Raw genomic sequence first — 23,741 nt, 5'->3', positions numbered from 1 at the left:
CATCTGTTAATTCCCAACCTGCAGTAGTGGAGGCATCCATGACTCAATTTGCGCGATCCTCCCAAAATCGGGAGGAACAACACCAAATAATTTCTAGTTTCGCATGTATATATCTCAACAAAGTTCAGTGCCAGACTTAGCTGATATGAAGTAAAATCATACAGCGAGGAGTACTATTGGCAAAACACGGCTAGGGACAATTGTAACAGATCCAATGCAAGTTTGTACCGTCCGATGTGATAAGCCATGTCCACAGAAAAACAACCAATCAGTGGACAAAGAACGACCCTTTAATGCCAATGCTTGTCCATTTGAGGTCGGCAATCCTTCTTTGGTTAAAGTCAAGAATATTATTAGTCTTATTTGTCTTATTTTACAGATATAATCATTTGTTATCAATATACTCTGGTTTGTTGTTATATATTATATTAATAGTAGTATACCAGTTAGGTCTATCAAGGACGTATATTAGATATACGTCCTTGGGTCTATATATATAGCAGATCATCTTAATTACTCTACAGGCAAATTTTCATCCATTTACATTGTATTATATATCATTCTATTCTACTATTCTAATGATAGTGCAGTGCAAGTGCATGGTAGACACTCTTCTGTAATAATTCGTTTTTCTAATAGATTGGATTTGAGTAGGCATTCATATTTTCCCGCTTTTGTTGCAAAACGTTCTCGAGATATTCTTAATACAGCATGCGTTAACACAAATTTTCGGTATCCATGATTTGTTATTGATATATATATTTCTTACGACAAAACATTTTCATACATTTATCCATGTTCTTAAAAACCATTTTCATGAATATCTGGGACTATTATACTAACTAGTATAATAGTCCCAGTGAATATTTAACAAGCGATAAGGAATGTTATTTTTCACTCGATAATATCCGCGTAATTATACGAAATACGTTCGGTTATCAGTCAAACGGCAAGGAAATTTCTGCGGCAACATAACACCGGTATGACCTCTCAAGGTCACATCCGATGTAAAAATCAGTTGAAGAAGGCATCAGATGGATATAAATAGAAATATTTGTATTTGTTTTATTTGGGAAGAATGTATTTAATCATAATTTACACAATGCTTGAAATCAAAGATAATTATAATTATGGAAGATTGTCCAATTTGATGTTGGAAATTCTATGAAAATCAATGCAGTAAAATCATGTGAACATGGTGAAGCATAGATATTCGGAATTGTACGAAAAACTACATGATTGATTGATTGATTGACTGTTGATTATTTGAAGTTTGTTTAACTTCCAATAGCACATACCGTGGCTTCATGCATGTTGAGGACGCCGGAGAAGCTGAACAAATTAACAATTATTACAATTGGTAGGTTCAACCAGAGACATATAATACAATATGTCTCTTGGTTCAACCAGGGACAGTCTATACTAGTTAGTATAGAAAGTCCCTGGTTCAACCATATAATTATAATAAACAAATTATATATCTACAAAATAAATATAGACACTATGATGAAAAGCTTGGCTGTTTCTTAAATAAATGAAGGTGACAAAACTGTCAAAAAGATGCAAACTGGGTACCATGATGGGCATCACGTTACAGTTACGTGTCCAATTTACATTATTGGAGACCAGTTTACATAATTGGAGACCGTTGTTCTGGTATTTAGTCACAATAAAATGCAACAGTAATAACATTGCTTTCCCTCCCCTTTACTTAAATTACCCTGAACATGTCTTCGAACTCGACAAACCATTCTACAAAAAGAAAACCAACGACAAATCTAGATGACTCTTCGGATCCATCAGACAACAGTGCATTATGCATTCCGGAGGGTAAAAGACTTCGAGCGTCGGAATGGAAAAGACAAGAGTTGGGAGATGTTGGAGTGCATTTTGCTCAAAATCCTACTCCTTTATCAGATTTGTTAGATAAATTAAAATCACAAAAGGGTACAAGAGTTACCATGCCAGGTTTTACGGAACATCTCATTAAGTTTACGAAGGAAGTGTTACCTTTCTCTTTGAATGACATTAATTGGAATAAAGATATCAGTATTTGTTACGACAGAGAAAGGGAAGCCATGGGACAGATTCAGGAAGTACAAAGGAATTTGGTCGATTTTGCAGAGAGAAGTGAGGGCGAAATCCCTTTTTCAGCCGATAAGCTTGCTAAAAGGTAAGTTGGTATACACAGAGATGTCAATATAGACTTGGTATAGGAATCCATGACAGCTCTCCCTAGGCCTAGACCAACTTGCCCCACAAATGAACAGGAATTGAATGCCACTGAATAAAGATCTGCCACCTTATACATGTAATACGAATACGAAAGTTTATTTTGATTTGGTTCACATACATGCATAACTGTACAAACATAAGCTTTTGAGAGCTTTTTACTGAATATAGATAACATATACATCTGATGATCATGTACATAACATTAAAACAGAGAGCATGCAGATAGGATATATAAGCAGCATATATTACAATGCATAGATGCAGCACAGGCATATTGAAATACATAAAAAGCACTACTAAACTACACATCTAAACAAGCTAAAACAAGCATAACTAAAGTTAAAGCACAACTAAAATTTAAGCACAACTAAAAATTAAGCACACATAATTAAATGCACAAATAAAAAATGAAAGCACACATGCAAAATTTAAGGCATCATGCAAACATTTAGTGCTATAACAAAAAAATAATACATGAAAAACTTATCTAACATGCAGCCAGAACAACAGCATTCTGATCCATTCCAGGACTGTATAAGGTTCTTGAATTGTGAAAAACTAATTTACAGTCCTGAAATGGTCAGGTACATTTTTGTAGGTTGTTCCACAGAGTAGCAGCTTCAAATCTAAAACTTTTCATACCAAACTGTGTTGATTTTACATGTGACCAAATGATTTAAAGGAATTTAATCCAGCTGTATTAAAAGACCTACCAACTGGCCCCACTTATCATGCTAATGAAAAGGAGTTTAATCACGCTAAATAAAGACCTGCCAACTCGCAGACACTAAGTTATAGATATTTCATATCTTTTGGATAGTTTTGTGGTGTTTCGTAAATTATGCCATAGCATTTGTTGAAACCCCCGGCAATATAAACTCACAAGACAAAGTCGAGTGAGTTTGCTGAGGGGTTTCAACAAAAACTATGGTATGATATACGATACACTGAAAAATTATATCCGGGCCCCCCTTTTGTGGGAAAAAATTGGTTGATTATATAGGGAATCACTGAAGCATGACTTGAGGGGACCCCCTCTTAGGCAGTCAGTGGGCCCCCACTTATGAAAATTTCTGGATCCACCACTGGCAATGGATGCACATTTACATTTGTGCTGTATAACTTTACAGATGAAAAAATGTTGAAGCAATTAGATGTTCTGAATATGCTGTGTAACGACAAAAACAGACATAAGCCGAAATCACTAATATTTTGAAAGATTTCCGGAATCCCAGATTAAAGGGTTAGTTTTTTTTTTTATTTTATAAAAATGTTCGAAATATTTATTTTTTTTAAATATTAATTTCATAAGAATCTTTCTGAATGTTTTAATTTGTGTCAAAAGCCCAAGCTGTACATTAATTAAAAGGGTTTTCAAAATGTTCACGTTTAGAATAACATGTTTCCTATAGATAGTCCATTTAAATTGATAGATATAAGAAGATGTGGTATGATTGCCAATGAGACAACTCTCCATCCAAGTCAGCCTTCATTGAGAGTTACCAGACGCTTTCTTATTCAAACGATCTAACATAATTATTAATACTTAAGCAACCTCGTTAAAGTCTAGATGTCAGCGGCAGGGATGGGGTAATCGTAATCTGTAATCGTAATCGATTGTAATTGATTGCATTTTTTCCAGTAATCGACAGTAATCTGTAATCGAAGACATCTTCGATTACATGTAATCGTAATTTAATCGATTACAGCAAAAATTATGATGTAATCATCGATTACTTTTCGATTACATTTCGAATAATTTAGTAAAACAGTTTGATGAAATATAACATATATTAAATGAAAATATGTATGTTTTCATCACGTTATAGTACATGCAGATAAAAGTAGAATGTATTAAAATGACTGAAGAGTTTATCAACTGCCTTATTTCTATCTTTTGTCTCAAGCTGCAATATGATCAACCAGAACCCCATCCAAATTTTACTTTATATCTAGCTTTTGAAACAAATGAATTGATGTGCTTGTCAATAATTCAAGACCTTTTATATTAAAATAAGAAAATAGATTTGAAATAAGAAAATAGATTTAAAATAAGAAATGAGTCTTAAGTTAAGTTCTGTACTACATTAAAGTAGTAAATTTACTTGTATTTAAATTCCTTAAAGCATAATTTTCAATAAGAGTTGAAATTTTAGCTTAGAATAGATACACAGTTGATTCCTTATAATGTTATGATACAAAAATTAAGAAAGTACACAAAATCCTTACAACAATGAACCAATGGCTATGCATTGAAATTCTTTTTCAGAAATAGATACATGTATCCCATTTTGACACTATAAATATATATTGTTTATAAATTGAATAGAGAATAAAAAAATCTAAACAAACTTCTTGTCTTTACTAATCAGATGATCAAAGACTTCTAATCAATAAGATGCAGACTTTGTTTTCTTTTCAATTATTTCTAATTAAGAAGGAGATTTACATTATTTTGCCCCAGGTTATAAAGTGTACTCCATTGGCAGTTTTATAACCTGTAATTAGGGTGGTTATCCAAACAAAAGGACTAATTCATGCATGTCATTATAATTATAAATTTCGATCTTTAAAATTAGCTGAACTAATTAATTATTCTACCTTTTTTACATTTTTATTCAGAGGAAAATTCCAACATTGTAATTACCTATGTTAAAATATACCTGTTTTTAATTAGTAAAAAACAAAAAGCTAACTTAAGTCAGTATGAAAGCAAAATTTATGAAAAAATCTACAATATAGATAAGTGTTTGATGCAATGCGATGTCATCTCTCATTCATGTTGAAAGCCAAAATTTCAAGAATTTTTGAATATTTCTGATCCTCAGTAAGAGAATCCATCTAGAAAACAACTGTCAACTTAAAATTTGGAAACAATGCTTTAAATGCTGTTTTTGGTAAAGTTCTAAATTTCCACTATACAAACGTTGAGCAACAATATTGTGTTTAACTTACTTTATTATTTTTTTGTAATTTTGTAGCATGTAATTGACAGTAATCGAAAGTAATGTAATTACTTTTGATAAAGTAATCGATTGCAATCGATTACATACAAAAATCAAAGTAATCGATTATTAATCGATTACACAAAAATCCTTCATGTAATCGATTATTAATCGATTACATTTGTCAGTAATCGTGCCCATCCCTGGTCAGCGGTGTATAAAAAATTATTTTTAAACCTATAGCTGTACAATGGAGCCTATGGGAATACAATCCAACTTAAGTATACATCTCAATCACAGAAAATCAACTTATATTTTCCAGTATAATATACATGTATAACACATTTTTATTTTTTTTTAACTTTTGGTTGTTGTTTATTTTATTGTTCTTGGAGTGAATTTTTGTTCATTTTAGAATATAGCTTAGTGGCCCCACGCTGACTGTGTTGTTCCTATGTACAAAAAAAATCTGCCAGCTGTGGCTAGGTCTTGCTTTTTTTCTTTTTTTCTTTCGAAGTCCAGATACAACAAAACCATGGTATAATTGTGAAAATTATACCATAGATAGCTATGGTATAATATTTGGTTACTGAGATTTATATTGGGGTTGCATTCCAATAGGGTCCATTGTACAGCTATAAGTTAATGAGAAGATACCACATTCATTCTGAAACTGTTGAAGAGTAAAGCACATTTTTATGGTTTTTTGACCACCGACAATTTTTCAACTAGCAACTGTGGTAACAAATTCTGTGGTTATTATCTTTTGACACCTGTCATATAAAAATAAGAAGATAAGGTATGATTGCCAATGAGACAACTCTCCACAAGAGACCAAATGACACAGAAATGAACAACTATAGGTCACCGTACGGCCTTTATCAATGAGCAAAACCCGTACTCATGATACTGCATAGTCAGCTATAAAAGGCCTCGAAAGACAAATGTTAAACAACTCAAACGAGAAAACTAACGGCCCAATTTATGTACAAAATAATGAACGAAAAACAAATATGATACACAGCAACAAACGACAATTACTAAATTACAGGCTCCTGACTTGGAACAGGCACATACAGAATGAGGCGGTGTTAAATTAGATTGAAGGCGCCAACTCTCACCTAACCTGGGACATGCCTGTTCAACAATGTACTAAAATGTACAAATGTATCAATATTTGATTGTATCTGTCAGTCAGGAGTAACACTTATAGATTTTTGTCGAGCCTTCGACTTTTGTCGAAAAAGCGAGACATAGCGATCCTACATTCCGTCGGCGTCGGCGTTATCGGCAGCGTCCACAAATATTCACTCTGTGGTTAAAGTTTTTGAAATTTTAATAACTTTCTTAAACTATCCTGGATTTCTACCAAACTTGGACAGAGGCTTGTTTATGATCATGAGATAGTACATGTAGTATCCAGAAGTAAATTTAGTAAAAAAAAAAAAAAAAATCCGTATTTTACTTATAAATGGACTTAGTTTTTCTGCCAGGAAACATTACATTCACTCTGTAGTTAAAGTTTTAAAAATTTTAATAACTTTCTTAAACTATCCAGTATTTGTACCAAACTTGGACAGAAGCTTGTTTATGATCAAAAGCTAGTATCTATAAGGAAATTTTGTAAAAAATTATTTTCTGTTTTTCCGTATATCTAATATAAATGGACTTAGTTTTTCTTCCAGTTAACATTACATACAGTTTGTAGTTAAAGTTTTTAAAACATGTATTAGATTCATAAACCATTCTGGATTTTTACCAAACTTTGACAGTTCTAAGCTTCTTACAATCAAAAGAAAGTATCTATAGGAAAATTTATGATAATTTTTTCCTAATTTTTGTTGAGCCTATGACTAGCAGCAAAAGAAGGCGAGACACTGGGTTCCACGGAACCCTTACAAATTTTTGCTGGTACATGGCATTTTCCATATGGGCTCTACATGTAGTATCAGGTAGAGACTCTCATATCTGAACAATTAAGGGCTTTAGCGGAAGTTTAGCCCAAGGTCCGAATACATGTACATGTCAATGCAAGGGATAACAGCTTATATGGAAATTTGGAGAATTCAATGTATCTACATTTGTATTTATCACAGAAATATATTTAGCCTATGAAAAACTCATAAAAAAGAATAAACAATTGAGCCAAGACAAGTTTTTTTTTTAAACTGATTGCTTTTAGTTTTCATTTGTTTTCCGTTTGTTTGTTGTTGATTGGTTTTTCATCTCAATGAATACATGCATGTATTTCCCATTACCTAAACACATTTTGTCTCCTCAAACTTTCATCAACGACATCATATAATTAAAAATTATTTAAAAGTAAAAGATTGCTTCATATTTGTCTTTCTTGTATAAATGTATGTACAAAGTGATGTACAAAAATGTAAATTTATTTGTGAAAGTCATATTTTCTTTTTTTTTAATTTCTATTGACTACATTTCACTAATAGAATGATTTATTGTCTGTCTTAAATCATTTTCATAAAAAGTATAATTTCATGGACAATAAAAAATCTTTTTTGTCTGTCATTTTCAAAATACTGAACAAATGACAATCATGACAATTGCAAGTGTCCAGGGAGTAATTTTTAAAGGCCTTGCACAGTTACATATTTTTTGCCTTAATTTGAATACAAAACTTGATATCCATATATACTATTTTCTTCAAAGTGACATGTATAATGATAATGTAAACAAAATATGAATCAATGTAAAAAAAATCATGATTGATACATGTAATATATAAAATGTCTTTTAACATTACAAAACTTCTAAACCATTGTTCTATTTTTTTTTTAACCTTTTTCACTTACATAGATATAAGAAGATGTGGTATGAGTGCCAATGAGACAACTCTCCATCCAAGTCAAAATTTATAAAAGTAAACCATTATAGGTCAAAGTACGGTCTTCAACACGGAGCCTTGGCTCACACCAAGCAACAAGCTATAAAGGGCCCCAAAAATAACTAGTGTAAAACACCATTCAAACAGGAAAACCAACGGTCTAATCTATATAAATAACGAGAAACACTTATGAACCACATCAACAAACGACAACTACTGAACATCAGATTCCTGACTTAGGACAGGTGCAAACAAATGCAGCGGGTTTAAACGTTTTAATGGTACCAAACCTTCACCCTTTTTCTGAAACAATAGTGTAACATCACAACATAGAAAGACACACTATAAAATATCAACTGAAATAGCTTAACTCAATCGAAGGACATATTAACACCAGTGAACATACACTGAACAAATAAATTTGACCTATGATACAATGTAAATATAAAATAAATAAACTAAGGGAAGAATAATAAAAGTAACATGTTATACCGCTATGAAATGTTAAACAATACATGTATATATATAAGTGGGTAGTCAGGAGCCTCTAGCCTGTTAGTCTTGTATTATTTTTAATTTTAGTTTCTTGTGTACAATTTGGAGTTTAGTATGGCGTTCATTATCACTGAACTAGTATATATATTTGTTTAGGGGCCAGCTGAAGGACGCCTCCGGGTGCGGGAATTTCTCGCTGCATTGAAGACCTGTTGGTGACCTTCTGCTGTTGTCTTTTCTATGGTCGGGTTGTTGTCTCTTTGACACATTCCCCATTTCCATTCTCAATTTTATTTGCTGATTTTTCCAAGCTGCTCAATAAATTCATGAAGTCTGCCATTCCCAATTCTTCAAATTAATTTCTCGTGTACAAAGTATAATATTTTCAAAGATAAGACATTTATTTTAGATAACTGAGGTACTTACTGTGTGAGCAAATATTTGACATCTATCCATCAACTCCACCACCTTGGAATCTAAAATTCCTTCTTTTCTCCCTGTCCTTCCATCAAGAGGAAGTTTCACCATTTAAGCCTCAGAATTTGAACTACATGTATATATATGTATAGAATATGAATTTCTGAATCTGTATACTGTAACTTATTTCTAACATTTGACTTTGTCATGTTTGTAGACTATTGCACCGTTGGTTTGAGGACACATTTGACTTTCTTATTGAGGTGAAAGAAATGCTACAAAAACTGAATAATCCAAATCTAAGTCATGGAGTTTCTATGGAAGACACAACAATTTTGAAGGATTCTGCATTTACACACTTGTTCATGAAATTTACTGAAATTTTCTTCCTGAAGCCAGAGTAAGTACAAAATGTATTTGTAATTTAGTGTGAAGTCATGGTAGTTGTGACAGTGAATGAAATTTTACAGATATCATACATTCACACATTGACAAATTAAACATTAAAGTCATTTTCCTTTTCAGCTACACGAGAATCTTGGACTGAAATATGGCATAGACATGATAAATTCTTAACTCCCCCTTACACTCACAAACTTTTGGTGTATATTAATATTTTTATATTTATAGGATTCCTCTTGTCAGACATTGTCTGTCCATCTATTTATATATCTTGTACATTGTAAGCCCAACACCTCACTGGTTAGATAAATTTGTGCAAAGCTTATCAGATAAAGGTAGTGATGTAAATAAATCATATGAGGGAATGAATGTAATTTCAGTCACGACGTCATCTAGGGGAGATAATTTAACATATTTTTTTGTTTTTTTTATCATATGGCTATGACTTGTAAGCACAACTCCTCCTAAATGGTTTTATCAGCTCCAGAATAACTATACACAATATGCTGATTATTACAGACACTGGCTGTGTATCATCACCATATACATAGTCAGAGCTCTGACATAAACATGTCATTATTTTCTGACTTGTGAAAGTCAGAATATTTGGTGTCATGAGTTACCTCCCCTCATTTTTAAACAAAAACTGACTTCAACAAGCCAGATGAGATATTATGAAATTTTTTCCTCAAATAAAAAAAATTTGAATATTGACTTCTACAAGTCGAAAATATACCTAAAATGTCTTCCATTATGGGTCATGCACCCATATTTAAAAGTGGAGCATCCACATGATAATGTTAAAAATGCCTTCCACAAACAATTTTTTCAACAAAAAATATGATTAAGACCCTAAAAAAAACGGATTCATATGAAATTGATCATTATGTATTTGTAAAAAATATTTTGTATGAACAATGGATTTACTTGAAATCCAGCATGAAAAGATAGATTTTGGTATTGTAATGCATCATACAAATATTCATGGTAATTTATTGAATAGGTTTTCTACAAATATAAAAATACTGAAACTTCACAATCCACTGAACATAATCTGACCTGAATAAGTCAGGCATATTCTGACTTTATAAAGTCTAAAAATGCTATTATCCTTTGTAAAAATATATAATCTGACTTGTTCATGTTAGAGCTCTGATATACATGTACAGGGTAATATGTATGCATGTGAGATTATGTTTACACACTATACTACTTGCACAAAGATAATTTCTTCACATATGTGCTTGCATCCATGAAAATCAAAATGACAGTGTTTTATGTTGTAATTTTACAAAATGTTTTCACTGTGCAATATATGCATTGACTGTTCATTATTTTAGGATGTGGCCCAAATTATGGAATACAAATTTTATACTCCCAGTCCCATAAGATTTACCAGTACTATAAATCATGTAAATTGAGAAATTTTTGTGATGTTTTTAATAATGCAAAAATTGAATAAAAATAAAAACTCAGATCATAGATTTGAAATTTCCTGAGTGTATTAGAGATTGTTCAATGTTATTTTCCATATGAAACTGTGCAACTGAAAGGAGTTTGAGGATTTGATGAACATTTTTTGGTTTTTGAGTTTTGTTTTCATTACATTTATGACTTCCTTTGCAGAGTTAGTGAAAACAAAACAGTTTTGAAGATCAGAAATAAGGTTGTTGGATGTGTTCCTGATATTGGTTTCTATGAACATGATGGCGAAAGACACAGGGCTCGTCTTTTAGTAATGTTGACTGAGGTATATAACTGAAGAAAAAAGCATTAAAGAAAGTAAACGCCCACAAAAATGTCACAAGCCAGGAACCTATCTATTTTCTATTGGTTTTCATTTATTGCTACACTATTTGATTTTCGTTCAAATTTCAAATCTTATAAAGAAGTATACATACCACATCTTCTTATATCTATTGATATCAAATTTGATGAAACATCTTCTAATGATCATGTCAGCACACTTAATTTTAGTCATTTTTGATCAAATTTTTGGTGAGATCTATATCTTTCCTTTCTTAAAACGAAAATTAGAAAAAAAATTACAAACATTCATTTCTGTTATGCATATTAAGCATGTACATGTATGAAGATGACATGTAATAATATCAGCTAAACTAAGGAATAAACTTCCCAAAACATAAAATTTAAAAAAAAAGAAGTGATTTCAAATCTTAATTACATTAAGAAACAAAAATATTGTATAGCAGATAGTCATTCCAAAGTTTTGAAATTGAATTTTAAATATAGAACAATTTTTCAGTTGTTGCATGCATACTCGTTAATTTTTTTTCATTTTTAACTTTTTCTTTGTAATTGTTAACCTTTATATTAAAGGCACATATTTCATGATATTCGTTGTAGAGTTTGCAGCGATAAATCTTGAAATCGTTAAAGTTTTGTAATGTTTTCAGTTTCTTTCCACATTTGTGTAATGATACAATCATATGATAACTGACGTAACTTTTAAATTTTATTTATTTATTTGGAAAGCATTCAGATGCAACATTATGGTTTGCACTGTAAATATAGTAAATGGCAGAAATTATTATCAGTGAGATAAGATCTGAACCAAATATATACAAATATTTGGGGTAGCTCACTAAAGTTTGTAATATATATCATTGTGTTTTATTTACAATATATCCGCTTCATCTTAGAACTGCTTTCCTATTCACACAATTTAAGGGCAGTGAATTTCTGATGCTTATTATTAGCATTGTTGTTAAGCTAAAAATAATTTTGATGTATTAAATGTATTTTACTGCTGTAGTATCCATTTGATATATAAAACGTAGAGGAAAAGAGACTGAAAAATATTGTACATTTATTTCCTTGGCCTAGGGAGATATGAAGATTTGTTCACCAAAGAAAATCATATATCCTGAGGGCAATATGACTTTTCGAGAGTAAACAAATCTTTATATCTCCCTAAGCCAAGGGAAATAAAAGTTTTATTCCACTGCCTATACTTTTTGTCACGCCTTGACGGAGTCAAAAAGCGAGACATAGATATGCTGTTTCCGGCGGTGGTGGTGTCAACAATGTATTAGTTTGTGATTAGGTCTAGTTCATGGTGAACCACTAGTGGTAGGTCAATGATATTTGGTATGCAGTTGTATTATCATTGGCACATCTCATTACCATGGAGATTATTTGGCCCTGTCCCCTCAGTCAAGGTCTATTGACTTTGAAACTTTGCTTAGTTTACATGTATTAGTTTGTGATTAGGTCAGTTTATGGGGAACCACTAGTGGTAGGTCAATGATATTTGGTATGCAGTTGTATAAGCATTGGCATATCTCATTTCCATGGAGATTATTTGGCCCCACCCCCTCATTCATGGTCTATTGACTTTGAAACCTTTGCTTAGTTTTCATGTATTAGTTTGTGATTAAGTCAGTTTAAGGGGAACCATTAGTGGTAGGTCAATGATAATTGGTATGCAGTTGTATAAGCATTAGCACGTCTCATTTCCATGGAGAATAATTGGTCCTTACCCTTCAGTCATGGTCTATTGACTTTGAAACTTTTGCTTAGTTTACATGTATTAGTTTGTGATTAGGTCAGTTTATGATGAACCACTTATGTTAAGTCAATGATATTCGGTATGCAAATGTATTGGCATTTGCAAGTTTCATTTCCATGGAGATTATATAACCCCACCCCCAAATATGGTTCATTGACTTTGAAACTTTTACATAGTTTACAAGTTAATGTTTGTGTTTAGGTTTGTTTAAAGGGAAGGACTTTTGAAAAGTCAATGGTATTTGGTTTGCAGTTGTATTAGCATTGGCACATCTCATTTCCATGGAGATTGTTTAGCCCTGTACCTTTTAATCATGGTTCATTGACTTTGAATATTTGCATAACTTACATTTTAAAGTATTGCTATTTTAATTTCAACATTTGCATTATCAAAATAATAAATAGGCGAGACATATCTCTGTGTTAACAGTTTATTATAAATTCATGAAAATAAAATATTAATTTCTATACAATTTTTTTATATCCGCTTTGCTTTTAAAAATAAACACGATATAAACATTGGTAAGCAATACCAATCAAAAGTTATTCATTTATTATGATTTCGCTATCAATATTTACATACAGTGGAATAATATCACAGAGCTGCTCTGATATTATTTTGGACAGATTGTTTAATATATTTGTAGAGTCCACACACTTTGTTTTCAGAGAAAATAAATAAAGATGTTGAATTACATTAAAACAGTTATTTCTTAGTATAACTTCAAATAAAAACATTATTTTTATCTATTTGATTTTATACAAATATTGGGCAAAATTACATAATGATAATCTAAGACAGTTTTTCTTTTTATTTAGGTTAAGAGGGATGCTCTAAAGAAGAGTGCAACTGAAGAAGAAGATTCAAACCTTCCTCGGATAGAGAGCTATTTGAAATCGGGTGTAACAGGACAAATAGGAATACAACTTGTTTCTGAATGCTGGAACTCTACATTTTGTCCAAACACATTAGGAATAATTTGTATGAGTACAAAGGTAATGTGAAATAAACAAAATTACAAAGATATATTTATGTGTGTGTATTAAGTCTGTTTTATAAATAACATTTTGTAATGCAACAACTTTGCGTTAAAGAATCTTATTTTATTATTATGATGAATGTCGCAGAACGTGAGACAAATGGATGCTGGCATTAATTAAACTTTGTGTGTAAAAAGCAAAATCTTCTATATCAGTAGAAGCATGGCTTCCAAAACGGTCATATATTCCAGACTTGACTGAAATTTATATAAAAAGTCTGGCTGCTCTCAGCCTCAAACGGTCAAATATCATAGGTTTGCCACTTTTTGTTATTCAAGGCATTTTCATAAAACGGTCATTTCACTTTTTTTACCAACTATCGATCGGTAAAAATGTCCGTTTGGGCATTATAGTTTATAATTGTGGCAATCTATTTCACAAAGATATTTCGGTCATATTTGGGTTTAATTAAACAGATGCAGCATATTTCATACTTTGAAGTGTCTCAGTTAGTCTAATCCTCTGGGTACACAAATGCACGGCTTGGTACATCAATAAAAAGTAGAAAAAAAAATTTGTTCTTTTATTTAAAAAAACAACAAGCTGTCAAACAATTATCCCTTCAATAAGTAATATTGAAGCCATAAATCATTCACTGATTACAGGTCATTATCTTTGATGAGAGACTTAGCTTGTCTTAATCAATAGAATTGATGATGCATAACAATTAACATAAAGGTGATCAGGTAAACGAGGTCAAACATGTAAGCGTGTATGGAACAACATCCTATTTAATTACGCTTTGTAGATATTATTGTAAGTGACCATTCAGTTTTAAAAAAATTTCCTTAGATTTTAAAATAATTCTTCAAATAAGAATATTTATAAATGAATTCGAATATGTATGATATTCATTATTATATTTAAAAACACTGTACATCTGTTAAATACTGGGGTACGCTTAAGGGTATTCAAAGTTATTTTCTTACATTTCAGCGGGTTACATCTAATTAATTTAGTCTAAAAGATTGAAATTATAAGAAATACGTTAATAAATATGATTTGATGAAAAATTTGAAAAGGTTTTAAACGAATAATCGTCTGAACCACGTTGTTTGAACTAGTACACGTGTGCGCATGTGTCTATTGTCCGCTGGTGGGAAATTTAATTATGCATCCTAATTCTTCAATAATGCTAAAATTATCATTGATTCCTTTATCTAACATTCATTTCGAGTATTTTCTTGAAGAAATAACTTGAAAAGGCTACTTAACTCAATCATTAACTTACACGGATATTACGTATCCGTCTCTGATCCATGATTTACCATTGTCAAGTCAACATCCGGCATTAGGAAAATGTGATTTTAAAAACAAAAGTAAAGCTTTTGACAGCGTTATTTTGCACAAATAAAGAGTCTAAAGCGGAATTATTACGCTGATGTTGCACACTTTGAATGCTGCACTTTCAATTTAACACTTTACGTCAGAACATCGAATTTATATCAAAGTAAAGTTTAACATCGTTTTAATGTCAATCATTGGTTATATCATATATGATGGCCAACTGATTATCATAGTTGCCTAATTTACTAAGTCTAAAGGGATTTAAAATCGGGATAAGATATGAAATGTCCGGCTGGCTCAACAAAATTTTGGAAGCCCTGAGTAGAAGGTTAATTATATTTAATATATACCATGTATACAGTCAGTACAACATTCACATGTCCATCAGACAGTTCAGCCATCAACTTAAGTTTTTTACATTAGGTTTATTTCACTCTTGCTTAAGCTACAAATAATAAGTTAGCTGTATTTATTATATTTGGTATATAAACTATATGGAAAATCATGCTTTCAGCTTTATGTATAAACCTGGTGTCTTTGGTAAGTAATTATCGATTTGCAATATTTCAGGTATGTTATTTGGAGTTGTTAGACTTGATAGTTGAAATAAGATAAACTGGCATATTATTAGTTCAGGATGCAACTGTTTATTATTAACTGAATTGTCTTGGTTCTCAAATAACAAAGAGCAAAGGAGCCCAAAATGTAACTTTTACATGATACAAATTTTAAGAATTTTTCATTTTTGCATCAGATGGAAGTTTTGGTTCCTTTGTTGATAGCTCTCTAGAGTAACATACCCTACACCAACTTATTTTTGCAGGTACTTAATTTTGCATTTAATTCTTTCTTGCTCACTTCGCTGTGATTTAATATCACAATTTTCAAATTTACTTGAGGTAGTAAAATAGGGAAAGATCCAAGTTTTACATCTTTGTGACGATTAATATTCACTTTATTTTTCTACTCACGAAAATAAATCACTCGCTCACATTAGTTGGTTTACACATGGAAGTAATATTGAAAGGAATAACAACGTCGTCACTTCAAAGGTTACATCTGCCTAACCTCCAATCTTTCGATAGCTCGTTAATTGGTTTAATATATGGCATGGTAATTGACTCTCGGCATGTGATAGATCAAATCACTGACACTTTTCGGTCATTTTCGTGTTCCTGGAAAATTACGAATAGACCGGTTGTTGTCGTATATACGTACGAAGTAACCCGAATAGTTCACTCGTTACATTACGCTGCTGTACGCTACCGAATAGAGTCAGTCGTTCAATGTTGATTTTAGTCTAGTCCGTGAATACTCTGACGTCCAACGGAAAAATGAACAAATTGAGGCCCGATTTATATAGATCCAAGGCCGTCAGTCGGCTCTAGAAGCAACGAAGCAGCGCATCCATTTTGGAAGGGCAAATATCCACTTTTTTATATGGGACGAGCTCTGACGTCCCACGGACCCAGCTTGTGTGGCAAAACAGCCAATGGACGTCAGAGTAATCTTGGTCTAATTTTAGTCTATTTTTCCTATTTATGTCTTTTTCGATCTTAATAGTTTACGCCGACAGTTATCTCATATGGAATTTAAGAAAAAGGGTGGATCATTTTCAATTTTAATATTTAAAACCAGTTAATTAAGAATCCATTTCTGAAAGTTCAGAAGATGATTGTACAAAAAATATGTTTCGACCCCTTTTTATTAAATACGAATAATCCAAGTCTTTCGTGTATACCAGGCAATTTAAATATTCACAATTTTAAACGTTTCTGTTCTTTAATTTGTACATAAACTAATTCATATAAAATAAATGTGCGGTTAGACAGATAGCGTCGAGCTCATTTTGTTTGGTTGATTTTCTTTTTGCTGTATCGTGCTACATTAATATAAGTATTCAAATGTAAACACTTTTTTAAAATGGATATAAATTTAACATGTTTACGAACTTATCCCGATTTTAATTGTCCAGTTTCAATAATGTAATCAATTACTTGAAAGTAAATATTTTTATAAATCTCAATAAAGTTGGCACATTTCAACAGTAAAATATTCTATGTCTACATTTGTCTACATTATTTTGTTCAACATCATGTGAAACCTGATCGCTTCATCGTTATTACCTGTTTTACTCGTGATCCACTTTTAATCGGAAAACACTTTTAGATCAGTTTAAAACAAACAGTAAAAAGCAAAAATAAGCAAAAATAAATATAATTGTCCATGTTAAACTGTTGTAGTTTAAACAATTCTAGTCCGTTTTTCAAGTTTTTTACATCATTACTGGAAGTGTTTAACAACATTGACTGGCTGTTCAGCCCTCGTACGGTCGGTTTACATCATTCGATTTCTTTCTGAAGTTTTATATGATACGGCACCACCTTGTTATTAATAAAACTAGGGATTTCCCACAGGTGATTTATAATTACCGGACTCGATAAAATCATGTGACTGATAAGAAATTCTAGATGCCATTTTACAACCGTGGTATCACTGATAGTAACCAAAGGGGTCTTGCCGCTGAGACTATAATTGGATAAAATCATATGACTTTAGTACAGAGCTCTGCAGGCCATAAATACATGCTTATTAGTCGTTGTTATTCCTTCTAAATATTACTTCCATGGTTTACAGTCACTTGGTAACTTTTTTTAGCTCACCTGGCCCAAAGGGCCAAGTGAGCTTTTCTCATCACTTGACGTCCGTCGTCGTCGTTAACTTTTACAAAAATCTTCTCCTCTGAAACTACTGGGCCAAATTTGACCAAACTTGGCCACAATCATCATTGGGATATCTAGTTTAAAAAATGTGTCCGGTGACCCGGCCAACCAACCAAGATGGCCACCAATGCTAAAAATAGAACATAGGGGTAAAATGTAGATTTTGGCTTTTATCTCTGAAACCAAAGCATTGAGAGCAAATCTGACATCGGGTAAAATTGTTTATCAGGTCAAGATCTATCTGCTTTGAAATTCCAGATGAATCGGACAACCCGTTGTTGGGTTGCTGCCCCTGAATTGGTAATTTTAAGGAAATTTTACCGTTTTTGGTTATTATCTTGAATATTATTATAGATAGAGATAAACTGTAAACAGCAATAATGTTCAGCAAAGTAAGATCTACAAATAAGTCAACTTGACCAAAATGGTCAGTTGACCCCTTAAGGAGTAATTGCCCTTTATAGTAAATTTTTAACCATTTTTATACGACAGCAAAAATTAAAAATTTTTTGGTCGTATATTGGTATGACGTTGGCGTCGTCGGCGTCGTCCGGCGTCGTCCGAAGACACATTGGTTTTCTCACTCTAACTTTAGTTTAAGTGAATGGATCTCCATGAAATTTTACCATAAGGTTCAATACCACGAAAGGAAGGTTGGGATTGATTTTGGGGGTTATGGTACCAACAGTTAAGGAATTAGGGGCCAAAAAGGGGCCAAAAATAAGCATTTTTGTAACTTTCAGACAATAACTTGTGTGTAAGTGTATGGATCTCTCTGACATTGTACCACAAGGTTCCTTATCACAAAGGGAAGGCTGTAATTGATTTTGGGGGTAATTGCCTCAAAATTTTAGGAATTAGGGGCCAAAAAAGGGGCAAAAAACAAGCATTTTTCTAGTTTCATGACAATAACTTGTGTGTAAGTGTTTGGATATTTCTGAAATTGTACTACAAGGTTTCATATCACAAAAGGAAAGCTGGAATTGAGTTCGGGGGTAATTGCCTGAAACGTTTAGGAATTGGGGGCCAAAAAGGGGCCAAAAATAAGCATTTTTTCTAGTTTCAAGACAATAACTTGTGTTCAAGTGTATGGATCTCTCTGAAATTGTACTGCAAGGTACCTAACCACAAAGGGAAGGCTGGGATTGAGTTTGGGCGTGATGAATCATAAGGGGATTCAAAAAATTTGGGGGGGGGATTTTTTTTTTTTTTCTTTTTTTTTCTTTTTTTCCTTTTTTTTTACTTTTAAAATTTTCCATTTTAAGTTGGTTATTTCTGATTTATATTTAAAAGCAAATAATAATGATATTGTAGGAGATACACACCAAACAGGATGTGTAAATTTTTATATAATAAGTATTGTGCAATAGCAAGAAATTTTCAATTGCACAATAGCAAGAAATCTTCAATTGCACAGTATTGCGCAATAGCAAGAAATCTTCAATTGCACAGTATTGCGCAATAGCAAGAAATATCCAATAGCACAATATTGCTCAATAGCAAGAAATTGTCAATTGTACAGTATTGCGCAATAGCAAGAAATATTCAATTGCACAGTATTGTGCAAAAGAAGATACTTCTTATAAATTGCTTATTTCTTGATCAATTTCAATGGGGTTTTATTCTTGAATTCTTGGGGTTCTTTAATATGCTGAATATAACCGTGTATTAAGTTTTTGGATTTTGGGCCCCGTTTTTAAATTGGTCCACATTGAGGTCCAAAGGGTCCAAAATTTAACTTTGTTTGATTTCATCAAAAATTGAATTATTGGGGTTCTTTGATATGCCGAATCTAACCGTGTATTTAGATTCTTAATTTTTGGTTCCGTTTTCAAATTGGAGTACATTAAGGTCCAAAGGGTCCAAAATTAAACTTAGTTTGATTTTAACAAAAATTGAATTTTTAGTGTTCTTTGATATGCTGAATCTAAACATGTATTTAGATTTTTGATTATGGGCCCAGTTTTCAAGTTGGTCCAAATCGGGGTCCAAAATTAAACTTTGTTTGATTTCAACAAAAATTGAATATATGGGGTTCTTTGATATGCTGAATCTAACCATGTATTTAGATTTTTGGGCCCCGTTATCAACTTTGTCCACATTGAGGTAAAAAGGGTCCAAAATTAAACTTTGTTTGATTTCATCAAAAATTGAATTCTTGGGGTTCTTTGATATGCTGAATCTAACCATGTATTTAGATTTTGGATATTGGACCATAATAGGTGAATGTCCAATTTAATAAATTTTTATTGTTCTTAGACCACATTCATTCTGTGTCAGAAACCTATGCTGTGTCAAATATTTAATCACAATCCAAATTCAGAGCTGTATCAAGCTTGAATGTTGTGTCCATACTTGCCCCAACTGTTCAGGGTTCGACCTCTGCGGTCGTATCAAGCTGCACCCTGCGGAGCATTTTATTCGTAAATTTTTGTAATCTTTTACAAAAATCTTCTTCTCTGAAACTAGTAAGACAAATTTAACCGAACTTGTCCACAATCATCATTAGGGTATCTAGTTTAAAAAATGTGTCCGATGACCCCGCCCGCTAACCAAGATGGCCGACATGGCTAAAAAAGAGTACATAGGGTAAAATGCAGTTTTTGGCTCATATCTCTGAAACCAAAGCATTTAGAGCAAATCTGATGAGGATAAAATTGTTCATTAGGTCAAGATCTATCTGCCCTGAAATTTTCAGACCAATCAGGCAACACGTTGTTGGGTTGCTGCCCCTGAATTGGTAATTTTAAGAAAATTTTGCAGCTTTTGGTTATTATCTTGAATATTATTATAGATAGAGATAAACTGTAAACAGCAATAATGTACAGCAAAGTTAGATCTACAAATAAGTGAACATGACAAAAATTGTCAATTGACCCCTTAAGGAGTTATTGCCCTTTATAGTCAATTTTTTACAATTTTCATAAATTTTGTAAATTTTTGTAAATTTTTACAAAATATTTTCCACTGTAACTACAGGGCCAAGTTCATTATAGATAGAGATAATAGTAAGGAGCAAGAATGTTCAGTAAAGTAAGATCTACAAACACATCACCATCACCAAAACACAATTTTGTCATGACTCCATCTGTGTCCTTTGTTTAATATGCACATAGACCAAGGTGAGCGACACAGGCTCTTTACTACAACGAGTATACATAATACACTAAATGTGATTTATTTTTAGATTATGTTTGTGTACTTGGAGATCAATCCAGAACAGTATGAAGCATTGACAAAAAACAAAGATCTAAAAGAGAAGACATCTTACATCCAGTACTCTAAGCCTTATGACATAATGAAAAAAGAAGACAGAGATCAGTTAATAGATATACTCTTTTGGTTAGGGTGTGTTCAAAAACAGAATTTTCATAGTTATTATCTGATGTAATTATGTATAAATTTGGCAAACAAAACTCATCCATCATGTTGCTTTTGTCAGGTTGCTTACAAGTCCCATACTGGCAAAGCAAAAGAGGAGCAAAGGTTTGCACTCTGTCTGTCTGTCTATCGTGCATTCAATCTGTCATAGATTTCCACTCCTTCTGTTGACATGTCTGTACCAATTGGTAGGAAAATTGGTGAAAAGTCATATTTTTAGAAGAGTTGAGTTATTTTTGAAAATTGTAAAAAAAAACATGATTGTCACAAATTTTTCATCTGTAATGCCTTAATCAATTGATGAGATATTTGGTGTATAAAGTTACAGATGATGATTGAGTTTTATTCCAGCCTTCCAGGTGAGTGATGTTTGCAGAAGTTGTGGAGCTAGAACATAGAAAATTTAGGAAAATATCAGTTTTCCTCACATTTTTTTGTGAGTCTGAATCAATTGATTAGATATTTGGTGTAAAGTCATAAGAAGTTGCAGATCGTATTTGAGTATATTTCCAGTTGAGCAAATTTCACAGAAGTTATGCCCAAAGACACAGAATATAAGTAAATATTTGTTTTACATGCTTATTTCTGTAAGCCTGAACCAATTGATTAGGGTTTTTATTATATAAAAAGTCATAACATAAGGAGTTAATAATGAAGTTGTTTCATTCTGGTTAAGAAATATTTTAGAGATCTGCTGCCCAAGTTTAATTCTACCAAAAATTGGTAAGCCGAGAGGAAACTTGAACTCAATTGCACACTAAGGTACCATATATCAGATCGATATTTGCAGGAATAATATAAAAAAAATCAGGACAACTGTTTGATTTCAGAGGGATAAAAGAAGAATAGACATAGCTAACAGTGTGTGCCCCTATTACTTAGGGATATGGCATGAAAATCACTGCTTAAATGTGAACTAAACAAGAAAAGTTTTAATAAAACTGATATTTTATGTTGAAATCCATTTAATGATACCATGGATAAGAGATATGTAAAAATACAGTTTAATTTGTTTAACACGAATAAAAGTTTTTATGAATAGTTTTATTTCTAACATGGGCCTACATCAATAGTTTCTTGTTTTTTTTCAAAGAAGCATATTTTTGTCACTTCTTTATTCTGTGATGGTACATGTTGTTATCCTAATCATTTTTTGACATAGAATATAGCTGGACACATTATTGTGACTCCCAGCCAACCAGTCTTTGCTCTGACTTCTAAATGTGTGTGCTTAGAGGAGAAGCAGCAAATACCAATTTTAAAGTCTATGGTTTGACCGGCCAGGGTACTGACCTCTGACCTCACACACTCAGGAATAGCACATGACCACTGACCCCTTGTTCAAATATATAAGAAAACTAGCGTAAAATTTTAAAAGAGTTGAGGTCAAGATATTTTATAGTTTTAGGCTTCAAAGGATCTTTTTTGAAAATGACAATAAACAAATAAATAAAATGAATTGCAATAGATGTTTTTGTCTCGTCTATGTTATGACGAGAAACATGGTTGTTAATTTAAATGTAAGTCAACGATTATTTTTCCTGAGTTTTTTGGATCCACTTTTTTTCGAAGTGGTTGCCGAAGAAATGTTTGCATGCGCGTGTTCATCATAATAAGATTGAACTACGGGAACGGTTGCAGGTTTTTGTAATTTCTCCATCTTGAAGGGAAATAGATGTTTCGCAGATTTTATTTTCTGTTTCTGAGTTTAAATATTTATTCATATTCAAGTTATGGAAAATTGTGAATGCAATTCTAGAGTATAATACAACAAGGAATTGTATATTTCAATATACAATTCCTTGAATACAATGAGTGTTATAATTACAACAAGAGTAAACATGCCAACCACAATTCCGTATATATTTCTTGCAAGTGAATTGCTTGTTTTAGACTTCGCACATTTCCTTCCAATAATTCCATAAATAGTATTATAAACCGATTTCACTTCGTATACAAACGGTATCGGTAAGGTAATCAAAAGTGAAATAAATATTGCAAGTAACACCAAGACTCGTTTCAACAAAAGAGACATTGATCCTTTTCTAGGAACACACACTTTAAGATATCATTGAACTGCAATGATAAGTAATATAAAGATCGGAATAAACGTTGCTAGTCCAAAAAAGAACGATGTGGTCTTGCTAAGCGTGTCACTAGAAAACACGATTTGGTTTAAGCAATTATAAATGGAAAACGATCCTAGATACAATGTTGCTATTAGGTCAAAGCTGAGACTACTATAACACATATGTGTTATAGTAGTCTCAGGTCAAAGACAGCTAAAACGGGTATGAAAAATCTTTCGTTGGATATCGCTTTCATTTGTATTGCATAAACCATTAGTACAACGACGTTTCCACATATTCCAGCTACAATATAACTGAAAGTACGAAAATATTTGGTATCAGGCTATTTACTATTTCATCGTTCCAC

The 23,741-nt window shown here is 32.1% G+C and overlaps 1 protein-coding gene and 1 long non-coding RNA gene across 2 annotated transcripts in view; one reads left to right on the top strand and one right to left on the bottom strand.

Annotated features, from left to right (window-relative positions):
• Window positions 1-1,691: 1,691 nt before the first annotated feature.
• Window positions 1,692-22,346, top strand: LOC127701678 (uncharacterized). Its single transcript, XM_052205674.1, has 5 exons — window positions 1,692-2,173; window positions 9,158-9,340; window positions 10,969-11,092; window positions 13,693-13,869; window positions 21,112-22,346. Exons 1-5 carry the CDS (start codon window positions 1,728-1,730, stop codon window positions 21,313-21,315), a joined length of 1,134 nt encoding a protein of 377 aa, XP_052061634.1. The 5' UTR covers window positions 1,692-1,727; the 3' UTR covers window positions 21,316-22,346.
• Window positions 20,033-23,741, bottom strand: part of LOC127701751 (uncharacterized) — a 135,708-nt gene continuing 131,999 nt past the window's right edge. Inside the window, exon 2 of the long non-coding RNA XR_007982204.1 lies at window positions 20,033-20,208. This is a non-coding gene — a long non-coding RNA (uncharacterized LOC127701751). The remainder of the gene's footprint in view (window positions 20,209-23,741) is intronic.

The sequence above is a fragment of the Mytilus californianus genome, unplaced genomic scaffold (assembly GCF_021869535.1).
Source record: "Mytilus californianus isolate M0D057914Y unplaced genomic scaffold, xbMytCali1.0.p SCAF_5, whole genome shotgun sequence".
Classification (NCBI taxonomy): Eukaryota; Metazoa; Mollusca; class Bivalvia; order Mytilida; family Mytilidae; genus Mytilus; species Mytilus californianus.
Note: the sequence above shows the minus strand (reverse complement) of the source record. Positions and strands in the feature narration are given on the sequence as shown.